Raw genomic sequence first — 16,288 nt, forward strand, 5'->3', positions numbered from 1 at the left:
ACCACAAAGGAAAACAAGGTTCCAGAAAAATACTAAACGAAACTACTATGGAGATTAGTAAAAAAAACTTTTTTCAAGCAAAAAGTATTTAGAAATACAGTATAAAACAAAACAAAACAAAACCCTCATTCCCATTTGTATCTTATTGGATACCAGACAATCCCAAACATCAAACAAAAATCAACAATGGGCCCCACTTGACCTGCTTCTATGGTCTCTCAGCTCTGGAGGAAACAGTCTGCCATTCCCTTAATTGAAAATTGTGCCTGCTACTTTATACAGTGGTTCAGATTTGTAAAGCTGCATTGTTTTCTATGCTTTTATTTCACAGTAAATTTAGGAAAAACGTTTAGAACTGCAAAGCTCACGTTTCAAGGTTCAAAGCTGTTTTTCAAGGTACAGCAACTGGAAGATAAAAACTTTGCTTTCAGATGTGGATTGTAACAAAGACTTTTTTGTTTGCTGGCTGCTTGATGTAAGCTAAGCTGAGCAGACCATTAATCGTGAGCTGAACTATAACTGCATACAGATGGTAACAAATGCTCTTGTCTCAAGGAGAACTTTCAAATTAATAAATGCAGTAAATTCAATTATTTTTTGTTTCTGTTTTTATGAATTTAACAACAAAAATGAAACTGGTTTAAGATCAGAACAATTCTTCATAATGCAGCTATTAGATTACCATAGAATAGTTACTTTTACATTTATCCAAAGACTTCTGCTTTGCTTGAATGTTTTGGGAAGGAACCTGTGTTGGGTAAATAAATAACAACCATGAAACCAGTATTTTTCTTGAGCCTAAGTGGACATAAAGCCAATTGGTTTCTTCTTTGGGTTCCTCAGAATCAACTTAGTTAAGTAAAAAAATCATAAATAAAATTCACAGAATCACAGAATTGTAGGGGTTGGAAGGGACCTCTAGAGATCAAAATTCAAGGCAAAGGTTGTTTGTTTTTTTTTAGGACATCCTATATAACAAACATGGTACCGGAAACAAAGAGAATGCAGACAAATGCAGATAATGCATTTTGTTCACAAATTCATACGTTTGTGGAGAAGGGAACACAAAGTGACCCCTGACTTAATGCAGTGTGAGACCATTGACTTGCACTTGTTCTGTGAGGTTCCAATAGAGCAAGAGAGAATTGTTTGATAAGTTCTTCTAAACCTGCTTTTGAACTCCTCACACATAACGCTTAAGAAAATAGCCAAATAATACAGTTTTTCATTTTGTAGTATCTAAAGATACATATACACGTTTTAAATTAATACCAGAAGCAGTGATATGAAGAAAAAATGAACTTAAGTCTATGTCTTTAAATTTCACTATAATCCATGAATTTTTTGTCATGTCCGCTCTCATGCTTGTGCTGTACTATTGCACTGACAGGAGTGAAATCATTCAATGAGAGATCACCTTTGCAAGTCTCAGAAGATCAATTTAGGAATGACACCTTGTCAAACTTTGTACAAATCTATGCATCTATGCATCATTACACTGTAATTTTCGTAACAGACCAGCATTTGTGACAAGGATTCAAAGGTAGCTAAACTTCACATAATTTACCTACTGCTACTGCTACTGCTATGAAAAGCTTACATACAGATGCAAAGGAAAAGTGAGCACATCCAGAAGAACAAATCATTATATGAGACAAACTAATTCTGTAGTTTAGATTGATTCAGGTCTCCAAAAAGAGGAAGTTTCAGGTTTGTTTGTCAAACACATAATCAAGAGAATCAAGCTAAGTACACTGAAATCACAGGCCTGGAAGTGAAGAATTTGAGCCATTTTCTCCTAACATCTATTTAAATACTTAAACTTGTGACTTGATTTAAGGGAAAATATAACATCTTTTAATTAAATGAAAACTTCACGTAGATGGTTAACTTACTATTAACCTTAAAAAAAAAAAAAAAAGAGAGAGCAAAAAAAGATCTAAAACTCCCATGATCACAAAACTGGAGGCAAACTTCACTGACCATCTATAATATATTTCAAACTCACCAATCACTAAACTATTCATGAGATTCTGATTTATATATATATATTTTAAACAGATCCTTGATTCATTAAATGAGATCTAAACAACAGTGTAGCACATAAAACAAAGCTAGACAATTGGAAAATTGCAGTTGGAAAGTCTGTGCTAAAATAATTTGTCTTCCCCCTTTTCCTGCACTATGCTTCGTTTCCTTGATCAAACAAACGAAATAGTTAAGCAGATCTGGAGGAAGTATGTGCCATAAACCTTCAGCATTAAATATTTTAAGATGTAGCCAAAGAACATCCCTGGATGGATAGTTTAAGGAACAGTCAGACTTGCATCCAAAGATAGGAACTTGCTGCAAAAGTTCATATTCTATTAACAGAGAACAAGACCATAAGAGACGAATCTTTACAGCATTATGCCTTAATCTTCACTAGCACTGCAGAATTCTGGAGAGGAATTTCCTTTCAGGGTCTAATGCAGACACTCTGAATCAGTACTACAACCATAAAATTATAGGACCTTTTGAGTTGGAATGGATTCCTAAAGGCCACCTGGTCCAACTGCCCTGCAATGAACAGGGACATCTACAGCTCCATCACGGAACTTACAGCCCCTCCAGCCTGACCTTGGTTGTCTCCAGGGACAGAGCATCCATCACCTCTCTGGGCAACCTGTGCCAGTGCCTCACCACCCTTAGCATAAAAAACTTCTTCCTCATGTCCAGTCTAAATCTCCCCTCTTTTAGTTTGAAACCATTTTCCTTTGTCCTGTCACAACAGATTCTGCTAAGGAGTCTGTCACCTTCCTTCTTTCAGCACCCCTTTAGATACTGAAAGGCCGCTCTCAGGTCTTCCTTCTTCACTCATAATGACCAAAGTGATGTCAGTTTGCAACTAATAAAAAATATAAACCCTACCTAACATAGGTTAAAATAACAAGGATTCTTCTCATTACATCAGAAATGATTGAATGAATATAAAATTTTCTTTTCTCAAATACTGTAATTGTTTTAAGAATAATTAACCAGATACTGAAATTAATGTCCCGAAGTTAAAAAGCTACAAACACTTACCCCAATGTTGAAAGTGCCATTAAAATAGTCCAAATTTGCTTGGATAAATGAAATGTTGTTTAAACCTAGTTCATCACTTCTGTCCTTAGCACGCAAGAGAGACAACTCCTTATTTTCTATGAGCACCACCTAGATTTCACACATACGAAACAGTAAGGCAAAATAAGACTGAGAAATCAAGGAGCAAGGCTTTGTAGTTTAGTTGAGAAAACTCCTCTAAGTTACTTATATGATCTACAGAACATTAGCAGGTGACATTACAATGAAAAGTATCTAAGATCAACCAATATCAATCAGTTAGCAAATATTTTTATATATTTCCCCTCCAACTAGAACTTCCTTTTCTCAAGAACGCACCTTACATACTTGCAACTACACTAGGATTTTTCATGTTTCAAATCTCTGACATAAAGAATTTTTTTGCAGAGTTATTTTTGATGGAAGTCTGGGTCACATCAGCAGGACTGGATGGCTTAGCTCTGCTGCTGGCTTCTCGACTTTGGCATCATGTTTGTTTTGAAACTAAAGAACCACTTTCTTCCTAATCAGTGAAAAGAATCATTTGGGTAGATACACATCAGTGACCAACAGTGACCTCCAATGCAAATGTTTCCAAACAATTTTGTATTGCTCTCCAACAGCAGTGAAAAATGTTTATACTCAAAATGCTGTCTCTGAAGGGTTAAAATACCCTAAAAACCTTTTTTTTTTTTTTTTTTTTTTTAAAGGCAAGTCAAAGTAACCAGATGAGACAGAAGAGAAAAACAAACATACGTAACATAAGTAACCGTTTCTGTTCTTTATGTCATTTCATGAGGCTGCTCGCTACTCAACTCAGTGAGAGGTGTGAGTGAAACCTTGCATTCACTGAGTTCTTCATCTCCTTCCTGTGGGACCACTTCTGTTGGTGCACAGCCATAGTCCTGCCCAAGCCATGGCCAGAAACATACCTAGCAACACAGCTGAAGAAGAAAGCAGCCTCTTGCTCCTTTCATTGAATTCTATCTCACACAGTAATTTCTCCAAAAAAAGGAGAGTTGGAGAAGAGAATGAAAACATCTCCAATTCAGTGTTCAGTGTTGGAAAAAAAAAAACACAACTTGTTTCTTCTTTTTGCCCTCATTTCTACAACGCAACATTACAACGGCAAAAGTTACAAGAAGATTGTATTCATGTATGAAACGCTTCTTCTAAAAAAAAATAAATAAGCCAAGAAAAAATCCTCTTCAATCACCACCTCAATTGAGCAGAATTCAATTCAGACTGAGCGTAGTACATGTATACAAGTACAAAGTGCAATAACCTCCGTAAGATTTCTAATAGCAACAATGCTATCACATTACACTTATGCTTTCTTCCTTGAGGGGAAAAAAAAGAAAAAAAAAGGGGGGGGGNGGGGGGGGGAGATGCAGATGCACTGCCAGACATCCCTCTCATTACAAGGGCTTCATCTCCATATAAACTTTGTAACCCAAACTTACAGGCATTGTTAGAAAACAGTAACATCATCCATGAACTGTGTTTAGTTATTTTGCTCTGTAATGCACATCCAATTACATACGTGTACTCTGAAGTACATTTGATTTTTTGTTTGTTTTTCTCTTCTTTTTCTGAAGAGGAACTTCTATTCTAAGCTTCCCTTTTCAGCAATGGCATGTATGCTTCTCCCCCACTAATACAATGTGATAAATACAGGTACTAATGAAATATTGCTTTATAGACCATAAGCCTTCCTAAAAAGTAACTGTTTTGTCTTCAAGATTATTCTCCCTAGCAGCACATCTTTTTAAATATGCTTATTAGAGAACAAAAGCTCACACCATCTGTACTTTATATTTAGAATTTACCTGACATGACGGCATCATGTAAGCAAGAACAATTCCAACGTGACCCTGTGGAAACAAAAACAAACAGTAAATCTGTGAGTCACTTTTCAATGTTAGCGAGTCATTTCATGCTGAGTATCCCCTAACCATTGACAGAATGTCCAAAAGCAATTAGCAGTTCAGCATATGTACTTTCACCTTGCAGCAGCATTCATGTACAACTACAAAGATGAAAACCCAAAGAAACTGCAACAAAATACACCTTACCCCTCCACTGCAGAAATCCACAATCACATCTCCTGGCTTAGCAAGTTTTCTCACTGCTGCTACCAAATTATTCAACTGCTGCTGTTTCCTCAGAGCTCGATCTCTAGACATCTTTCCTGGGGATAGCAGAGAAAATATCTGAACAGTGATGAGCAGTTCTCAACATGGGTTGCTTCAAATGGTTAATAGCAAAGCACAGAATATCTGAAATTTGTGGCTGAAACTAAAAAATGTCTAGAGCACTTGGGCATCCAAATTCACTTTCAGCTATATTTACAAATATTTGATAGAGCTTTCTCTCTGCCTTCACAAAACCCTACAGCTGTTGCTATTAATGTGTCCTTAGGAACAAGTGAGAATAGTCTGATAAACCTGCAAATCAGTCAGAAACAAGGCTCAAACCTATTCACAGTAGTTGCTGACAACACGAATGTATACAGTATCCTTATGCATCTTGTTTTGAAAGGTTGTACTTAGGTAATTACCACACTGTCATACTAAAATGTGTACCAATACTCAACAGATATTAAGAGAGTGGACATAACCTCTAACATGTATTACAACATATTACATCCTTTTGCCAACATAAAATAGTACATTTTATATCATTAAAACCATTGATGCATTTCCAATTATGCTATAAAGGTGAGTCCTAGAAAATAAAACATTCTATTGACAAGAAGGTATGTAAGGAGTAGGGATATGAATCCTTTGCCACATTATGCAAAATAATAACATTTTAACAAATCATTTCTTTCATCTGAGAGGAAAACCTTGGAAAAACTTTATTATAGACCATATTGTAAACTGTAATTCCTCATATGCCAAACTCCTATGTGAATGACACTCTTGCCTGCTTCCAATTTTCACAACTCTTTTTGAAACACCTCCAGTTTTAACTGAACCCAATGGAAGAAGCAGCATTTCAGCATATGCAACATCAAGGTCTGTAGCATACCAAAGCAAGAAACCCAGCTTGTGAGTCTGAACCTATCAGGTGTCACAGGCAGGTATTGTGATATTAACACATACACAAAATGCTATATCTAAAAAATCACCCCTTCATAGATGCTGAACTTATTTATACAAGCATTGGTTTCTCACAAGTATTCTCTTAAGTATTTACCACATAGCCGCTAGCAAGGCAAGTACTTAAAGATCATTCACAATATAAAGACGCAAATCTACTTGGTACAAGGGTTTTAAAATTCAACTCTGAACTCAAGTTATCTCTGCAATTCATTTAATGGGCTTCTTTGTAAATGCATTTTTCCCTGGCAACTTTTGTATTGTGGTCTTATACCTGCTTTCAACTTTAAATCTTCTTGATTTTGAGAGCAACCAGGCAGACAGCTTTGTTATTAGTCCCCACCTCTCAGCACATATTAGCACAACTACTCTGAGCTGTTTTCTTGTGGCAGACTGAAAGACAGACCACACCTGCCAAGTACCAAACAGCACATAAATCCCTGCTCAAAAATGCTCTTAATTGCCTTATCCAAATTCTGTTTTTATCCCCCAGTCCTAAGGTTTTCCTGACATGTCTGGGATTTATCAGTATTGAGTATACCTACTGAGAAACCCACTGAATTCTCATTCTGTGCAAAGTCAGCAAGTAGATCCTAGCCACAAAAATCAAAACAAAAGCTAACAGGTCTCATCAGCAATTAGTCTTCAGTTAGACAACCAGTAAGTTAATAAGAAATACTTTCAGACATATATCAATTGATAGCCTTTAAAAATTTTCTAAAATGCAACTCTTCACAGTTACCAACAAGGTTTAATCCTTACTGTGAAGAAAATAAGTTGCACACATTCCCTTAAAAGAGAGAAAACCAAGCTCAAATCAATAGGCCTTTTGTCTACTCTACCTCTGTGTTTGTTGTGTGGTAGCTAGAATTACAGAAAGTGAGCAAGCCATGACATAGCCTGTAGGGAATGTTAGCATGGTGTGTGTGCTCGTCCTTCACTACAGAAAACAGACATTAAATTCAACTACAACTTCTATGTCTAAAAATACTACATCTCACAGTGCATTTCTCAACCCTTGTCATTATAAATAATGCTTAGCATTGTCTTCAAGAATAATGAGATATGGTACCTTGATAGTTCATCCTGACAAGGCAAAACCTTGAAGAACGTGACCTTTTCCTACAATACACTGAAAAACCATTAAGAAGTGCTTTGTTCCCATTGCAAGAACTCAGTTGACATATTGCCATACAGTCTTAGAAAGATTTACTTCCATTTCTGACTAACGGTTGAAATGAAAATATTTAATTTGAATTCGTAAATCTAACATTACTGCTAATTCAGTCCTTGTCAAGCAGGACTTTAAACTTTCTATGGCACTTACAGCTTTTGCATTCTTGCACACAGAAATGTCATTTTTCAGCCAGCAAGTACCCCTCCGTTTCTGTGTCACTTTTTGTCAGTGCTCAAGTTCATATAATCCATCAGTCCTCAAATGATGCTTCACTATTTCATGAGTAAAACCTGAAAAGCCATTAAAGTTCCCTGCAGGAAAATCCAAATGCAACCTGTAAGGCCCTGTCCCTACTTCATCTTGTATCTTGTACATTACACAGAATAATGTAGCAAGCAGCTACCAAAACAAGGACACAGGCACACAATACATACATTCTACAATTTTATAATGTTACATACTTCTGCTTTAGCACATTATCTTTAAGTAGGTTTCCCACAATCCTCAGTTAACCAAATGATAATGTAAAAGGCTGCTTCTCAGATGAAGATAGAGCACACATACTGCTACACTGATTAAGGAGACTTGATCTTAATATCACCAAAATGCTCAGCAACTATAAAGCAAAAGCCGTGAGAGACAGTTTTATTTTTTATGCTAATCCAAGAAAGGTTTTCTGAAACTAAGGTTATTTTTCTTCCAGTGGTTTCTATTGACAATTCAGCACATTCTAATTGTTTCTTTATACTCAGTTCCTGTATCATCATCAAGATGAAGGGTATCTCCTGCTACATTATTTTTTGTTTCTCCTGGGGGGCAAGAGGGTTTTCTGCTTGTCTGATTTGAGGGAGCTTGCTGGGCTTTCTCATAGCTATTATTATTATTATTATTATTATTATTATTATTATTATTATTATTATTTTCGCTTATTATGTACCATACTTACCTAGTTAGTACACTCAGAATGGTTTCCTTACAGCCCCTGGAAAAAGCTGAATTCAAACAGATGAAGAATGCCAGTTCAGCTAACATTTATAAATGAACATTCTTACTAGCCAGAAATAAGAATACCTTATTAAAAAGAGCCCTGCCAAATCTTGCAAGAAATATAATTAGCAAAGACAACAACTAACTTCACTGTAACAAAGAAAACATCAGGTGTATTCTCAAAGAAAAAGTCCCACTGTTTTTGTTTTCCACTGCGTCAGTTCCCTTCAATAATCCAACAAAATTAATATCCACAATAGGTGACTTTTCCAAATCCCTCTTGCTGAAAAGTAAATAGAAACATTTAACTCAGAGCAGCTTCAAAGAATTTCAGAATAGGTAGTTTATTACTTTTATCACCAGTGCATAAAATAAGCCATCCTTTTCTCTGATTCTGGAGCTAGTATTAAAAGATCCCTAACGTACAGTCAAAAGGAGCTCATAGCTGATTTGTAACAATTCTTGTTGAAAGATTTTCAATATAACATGCTAGTAAAGCTTAAGTTTCACACCATTCGTGGTGAGCAATCACCTGCTTCTTAACTCCTCTACATAGATGACTCAAGATGTGTTATCATTACTTTTTTAATTGCCAGAGATACAGCACATTCTACCATAGAATCATAGAATCACAAGGTTGCAAAGGACCTACAAGATCATCCAGTCCAACCGTCCTCCCATTACCATTGCTACCACAAGCCACTAAACCAGATCTCGTAGCTCCTCATCCGGAAGCCTCTTGAACACTGCTAGGGACAGTGACTCCACCGCCTCCCTGGGCAGCCATTCTAGTGCCTCCTACCATACTTCATTCATCTTAGTTATTTAAAGACTAAACCATGTGCTCAGTCAGGTACCTTGTGGTTAGTATCAACATTTACTTTTCCAAATGTAAATATCTGGAAATTGTTATTCTGGTCTCTCTTACCACACATTAGGTATGTGTATTTTATTTTAAAGAAATATAATGTGGACATAAGTTAATGCAGGTACGCTAGAAATATTCCAGTGTCTCATGCTTTTTCAGTATGGGCTTCCTGCATTGGCTGAACTTCATTTCTTCTTAAAACAGTTTTCCCATTGATTTAATTTCAAAAGTAACTGAGTTGGAACAAACAATACATTATATTATATATATATATATATATATATATATATATATATAAAAAATAAAAAATATTATATATATACAATGCATATAATATAAAAAATATAGTGTATTGTATATATATTATATATATTATATATATTATATATATTATATAATAATAAAAAACCTGAAAAAATCTTGCTCCGGTTGCACATTTCCGTCCTTCTGCACCAGAATTTTAATGCATTAATACTATCAGGGAACATCCTAGGACTTTTGTTAGTTTGTTTGTTTTTCAAATCACATACATGAGCAAAAGAGAGTGAACCAATAATAAAAACTAGCAACATTCACTGACAACCAGCCCTTTTGTTACTGTTTTCCATAACTCACCTCCATTTTTCAACTCCCTCTCCATTAACTCTTGGAAAAATAAACTATGAACTCAATGATCCAGGGAAAACAATGTTTGACAGATCAGGTTGCAACGAAGGAAAACCTCATTTTCCTCTATTTTTACTACGAAGGGTTTTCTAAAATAACTAATTCTACAACATGCCTGTTTCAAGCAGATAGAAAGATACCCCACTACCTGCAGTGTGTTATTATCAACAGAAAGAATCAGGAGTCAGTTGTCAGGAATGCTTTTTATTCTTGTCCCCTGAATGGATGTTTATCAGAACATATTCTGGATCTATGAAGTTTGGAAACACACTTTATGAGCTGCACGCCTTCACTAGTTGGTAACAAGACATGCTGACACTTACTTTTAAAAAGATACAATAGGTACATTTGCTAATTCTACAGCCTCATGCATTTCTAAAAGCTGATATCTTCAGTATCAGTAAAGGAAGAGAACTGCCATTAAGCAGTCTCAGCATGCTGTCCATTCAACTTTCCCTATCAGATCACCAGATATTTTCATTGTTAATTTGTGTCTTAGCTATTCCAACATAACATAGCTTAGCATCACAACAATAACCCAATTTTGAAGAAAGCTATTGCTTTCTTTTGTGAATAAAGACTATATACTGTCCTGGTGAAAGTATAGAATGAGCTTTTAGTCAATATACAAAGCCAGAAATTACAATCTCAAAGTATTCACCATTTTTCCACTGTATACAGCCTTTTATGATCGAATGTGGTGACATTTTAGCTACAGACAAGGAAGTATGAGAACAGAATGCAAAAAAGAGTAGTTTATATAATGTTTAAACTATAGGGCAATAACAAAAAAAAAAAAGAACAGGAAAGGCAACTGAATTCCACAAGAACATTTTATCAGTTTTAAGATGGGAGTCCCTTCCTCCTATCTTACTAACTAACCTGTTCTTTATTAAGGCAAGCTTTGCAAAACAGTTTTATCATTTTAGGCATAAAAATATAACTTCATCTCACACACTTCATCTTAGTGTAGTCTAAAAAGGTCAGACAGATAAGAAAACTGACCTTTGGCAACTTAAGCAGGAATTGAGCCTGCTTCCCTTTTTGTATAGAATTTAAACACCATGAGAATGTCACCCTTTAAAAAAATAAAGACCAACAGATCAACCCTTAAAAAGAAATGAAAATTAACACTGGGCTGCCTCTGAATGAACACAGCTATGCTGTACTTCCAATGTGTACTTAGTTTGTTCCATGTGGGGTTTTTTTCTTTGTGTATTTTTTGTTTGTTTCTTTGTTTTTAACCAATTTATACAGTAAAATTTATATTCTGATTTTTTACCAAAAAGTAACCCAGACACAAATAGCTAACTTCATTTTCAGACACTTGATTCATGATTTACACCTTCTGAACCATATATTTTATACTAGATTTTGAAGCCTTTAGATGTATCCCCAAATTATTAATGAGTATCTGTTAGAATCACGCTTACCTCTGATGTTTTCCATATCATAACATTGTCAACAGCATGGATTAGAAAAATTATGTATCATTCCCTCTTCCAAAACACGAGGTTAGTTTTAGAATTGTGAGCTCCTGCACATTTAAGCCAACTGACCATATGCTCCATTCATTCATTTACTCATTCCGAAGCCTTGAGATTCAAAGTCTCAAAGCTATTTTTCCAGAATCCCAGAGGCTAAGGAATTATAATTCAAAATGAAAGCAAACAATATTATATGATCAAGGGATTTTAAGGAAGATGCCAAACACATTTGCCACTACAGAACTGTGAGAAAAAATGACATGGCATTTACCCTTCCTCTACTTCTTTTTCTCTTTTTTCTTTCTCCCATAGGTTGCTTCTCTTACACTCCTCTCTCTTTTTTCCTTAGCCTTTCTCCCTTACCTTCACTTATTCAGTACCCAAACTGACCTTGCTGGATTACACAACTGGGTAACATTTTGAGGTCCCATCCAACCTCATGTAGGTGATAAGTCTAAGAACAGGTACAGGCAGTAAGATTGCTAGATCCCTTGCTCAGAGTGAGTGTCACAGCAAACAAGATGGCAGATAGATTTGTATGACATTCAAATTTAAATCTATTGAAGTATGGTTAGAAGGAAAATATGCAACCCTGGGTTGTACCTTTCCTATCAAGACTGTGCCCATCTCCCTTCTCATTTGCCAAAGATTTGTAGGATCTTACAACCAAAAGCATAAAAATTAACAAAACACATAATCTGTACAGTTTGGTGTGCAGTGGTTACTCTAAATTGAACATGCTCTTTTATACTTAACAACAGTTCTAATATAGTCATAATCCCTCTACAGCACTTTTTTCTTTTAATATGGAAAATGATATTAGTTTTTAATCAGCTTATGTTCTATGAAAAAAAAAAAAAACAAAAAAAAAACAACTTTTAAAAGGGAGACCCATAGACTACAGGGAGATGTTCAAGCAAATAAAAGTAACCAATGATGAAAAAAGTACACATACATTTAGGATACATGTGCTAATTTTTGTTTAAAACCAAAAATGAAAATATTTCAAATATTATGCTAAATATTATGCTAAATTGCTACAAGATGTTCACATTCAAAATGCACTTCAGTGCTTTACTTAAAGCAAGTAAATGTTAAAAGTCTGTGATAAAATAATCAAAAGTAACATTGAAGGATGCCTAGCTCTTTATTTATTCAACCTCTTTCTTAAGCCCTTAATTATTTCTTCCTTTTAAGGAGAAAATTCAAAGCCTGTGGTGTAAAGCAACCTATAGTAAAAACAAATCACCAGTCTTTTTTACAAGCAGCACATTCAACTGTTCATTCCTTTTTCAATTTCAACCACAGGCTAAACATTCTGCATTACAGAAGTCGCCAATCTTGCAAAAAGGATGTGTTTGCTAGAAGGTATGCTTCCAAGGTTATCATACTTAATGGTGAAATGCTTTTTTTAAGTGTACAAAACATGTGCAGTTAATTACACCCTATTTAGCAATTTATAAACAGCATGCTTTCCTTCCAGCTCAGGTGAATTCACTCTAGTTAGCTAAACGCTAACTTAGAACTGAATATATTCAAATTTTTCTTTTGCTGTTCTTAAGCATAAACTAACATGTGACAAGTCTAGAAACAGTGCTGTGTAAATGTTTCACTCATGGAAAAAAATAAAATAAAATTCAAGAATTTGGTAGTATGCTTTGAAATTATCAGCCCTTATGAGCAGAAATAGTAGATAAAAAGACATTTTGTTTGGGTTTTTTTGGTCATTTTGTTGTTTTATTTTAAGAACTCCTTTCTTTCATGCTGCAGAAGTTACAAAGCTACCCAGTGTGATGCATGACAGCAGCAAAATCTGAAGCTGAAGGAAGACAAACATTTTGATGATTAGAATATAAATTAACAGTAACAGGAATAAACAGTGAAACAATTACCTGTGTATCAATTCCATGCATCCTACATGCAGCATTTAACATTCAGGTTATTAGTACTAGCTACACTTCTTATGTTTGTTCTATTTGCTCTTTCCATACTTAAAATTCCACTTTCCCCTTCTTCCATTGTACATGTTTCTGAGTATCACTCCCAGAAAATGGTTTCCTCTTACCAATTTTTCATAAACTTTTGTTTCCTTAACCCTTCACCTTTTCAGGTATCTTAAATTCACCTGCTAACATTCAACAGTACCTCTTGTTGACACACTTCTCCTGCCATCACTGCAACTCCTCTCTTGCTCCTTTTCCATTACCTTACTGCCCCTCAGCAGTCAGCTCTTTTGCCTTCACTTTCCACTCCTTATGTCTACACTCACTTATCCCTTGCAGCAAAGTATTTGCTTAAGAAATATGACAAGGAGGAAAGCACATCAGTACAAACCTCCCTCTTTCAGGGGAAAATAAAGGAAATGGAAATACAATCCCTGCTGTGCTTAAGAGTGGGAAAAGGTCTCTGACCTCAAAAGTAGTGCTGTTTTACCTAACACAATATAATATCAAATATCAGCAACACCCGGTTTTATGAGATGGGACTGCTCATTTTCTGCAAAATTTCTTCATACTAAATCATCATTGTCCAATAAGGATACTATTTTTTGTTTGTTTGTTTCATTATCTTTTGTAATCTTAATATCCTGATTTGCAGCTACTGTCTTGCTGAGAAAGAGGGACGGCTAATTCCTACTGAATTCAGTGCTCATTAGGGGCTAAGAGAGGCTGCCAGGGGCTAAGAGAGGCTGCCTCTCGCAGAAACAGGAGACCTCCTTCCCCAGCGGAATGCAGAGACAGCCTGGATGAGGTCAGAAGAAAGGCCAGAAGCCCCCACCTGCCACTCACACTCACAGCTGTTAAGCAGAGGACCTTGCCTCCAGGGAACCAACTCTTGCATGTTAAGCAGCAGCCTATGCATAACATAAGGTGGGCAGGAACGCAGTGGATTTCCCTTTCTGAGCTCCTTATGTTGAATATCTCAAACTGTTCAAGAAAGAAAAAGTAAGACAAAATGATTGTGCCACTTAAGGAGTAGTGAATCTCAAGTAGGTAAAGTGCAGACCTACACACAACTTCTGATATGCATTGTCTCCCTAATTATTAGAACAACTTCTAAATAAGCAAACAAAAAAATCAAGTATCTGGAAGACTCTTCTGTCTGATTGGCCTGCCATTAAAAGAAAGTCTGCATTAATTAATCAGAAACAGGAAAAAACTGGTTTAGGAAACAGACGTGATTCATCTGGCCTCTATGGAACAAGCACTTCTGAACAGACAGCTATTGGACAAAAACTATTAATTACAGTTTAACTTTACACATCATGTCTGCTTACTGTACAAAGGTTAATGTCTATAGGAATCCCTCCTAAACACTTATCCTGATGAAAAGGAACTTCCTATGCTGCAAAGGGTTTGATGACCAACTTCTAATTCATTGACATTTTAATAAACAAGTAACCACATCATTTCAAAATGATTGGATCTGCATTCTAAATGAGGCCATTTTAGTTACATGAGGAAAGGTCAAATGTGTATTTTTGCATTGTCTACACTGGAGTTATCATGGCACTTGAAGCTTGATCCTACATAAACCTGGAATTTATGAAAATTTTACTAAATTCAATCCATTTTACTGCATAATATGAATGCCTCTGGTATTCATGTGGTTTATGTAAGTTAAAAGGGCTAAAAAAACATTCAAGAGTTCATAGGAAATATAAGAATTAGAATATTCCATCATAAGGTTTTAATTCAGGAATATTAACTGTTTGACCACTCAGCTATTTTCTTTCCATTTCACACTTTTATTTTTAAATTCATTTTTCTTAGCCAAGTTTTGGGAAAAAAAACTAAATGAACTTCAGGTTAGACAATAAACTCCACTAAATCCTTTGACTACCTAGCTAACTAATATACTATCTACACACTTTTAAAGTGGATCAACAGATTTGGATAAGCACAATTTGAATATCTGATGTCTAACAGCAGTATCTGCTTTTGCCAGGTTACCAGTCTGTAAATGCTGACCATTAGCGTTAAAATTTGAACTTCTCTTTCCAGTCTTTTCCCTCCATTGTTTTCTCATATGATGAGCACAAACGAGTAATCCAAAAGCAGATGGAGATGCNTAACTAATTATTGTTACTGAATGCCAGCAGTACAGTTTCTCAAGTAGTTTAATACACCACAACACTGTTAGTCTTTTGATATTTTAATGGTACTTTGGGTAACCAATTTGGATCAGAAGCAGCACATTACTTCAGAACTGTTGGCTCTTCTCTTGAGGAACTCTGTATTGCATCTCTACAACTATGCAAATCCAGACCACTTGGCTGAACAACAACAGTTCATTAGCGACAAATACCATTTACTGCAAACTTTATGAGAAGGATTGTGAAGTTAAACCATCCTGTCAAAAATAAATAAATAAATAAATAAAATAGAAACACACAGACAGTAACATTTTGCATTAAATTTAAAAGAATACAATGGTATGAAACACATTTTAATGCATTTTTGAAGGCCAACCCATAAGGAAAAAACACCTCTCTAATAAAACAGAAGAGCCTTATGCTATATAGTGCAAACATTAGCACAGAGCACATGCAAAATAGAAGTTAAACAGAGACAATGTGGGTCTATCAATTCAAGCCATGTTTAGTTGCCTACAGATAGAAAAAATTTTAACTCCAGATGATCCACTGTAAGATCACAGTAAGAAACACTACTGAAAAGCTAAACAGGTATACAGTTCTGTAACATAAATATAATGCCATTGAAAAAGGAACAAAAAAATAGTCTTTCCCTACTGACATTAATAAGAAATAAATATAACTCCAGTTTCAAGGACTGTCACAGGTTGATTCACTTTCCTAAAATCCAAAAGAAGTAGCAAAACTTAAGCTTCCAAGGCAAAGAATATTTGCAATAGGCATTTCCTGCCCAACAAATGATTCCAATAACAAAAAACC

General features: G+C 35.3%; 1 protein-coding gene across 1 annotated transcript in view; it reads right to left on the reverse strand.

Annotated features, from left to right (window-relative positions):
- GSTCD (glutathione S-transferase C-terminal domain containing) overlaps positions 1-16,288 on the reverse strand; it is a 48,038-nt gene that overhangs the window by 8,830 nt on the left and 22,920 nt on the right. Inside the window, exons 6-8 of the mRNA XM_015861427.2 lie at positions 5,160-5,275; positions 4,914-4,958; positions 3,067-3,195 (exon numbers count right to left, since the gene is read on the reverse strand). Coding sequence (XP_015716913.1) covers positions 3,067-3,195; positions 4,914-4,958; positions 5,160-5,275 — 290 coding nt within the window. The remainder of the gene's footprint in view (positions 1-3,066; positions 3,196-4,913; positions 4,959-5,159; positions 5,276-16,288) is intronic.

Source organism: Coturnix japonica, chromosome 4 (genome assembly GCF_001577835.2).
Source record: "Coturnix japonica isolate 7356 chromosome 4, Coturnix japonica 2.1, whole genome shotgun sequence".
NCBI classification, from domain to species: Eukaryota; Metazoa; Chordata; class Aves; order Galliformes; family Phasianidae; genus Coturnix; species Coturnix japonica.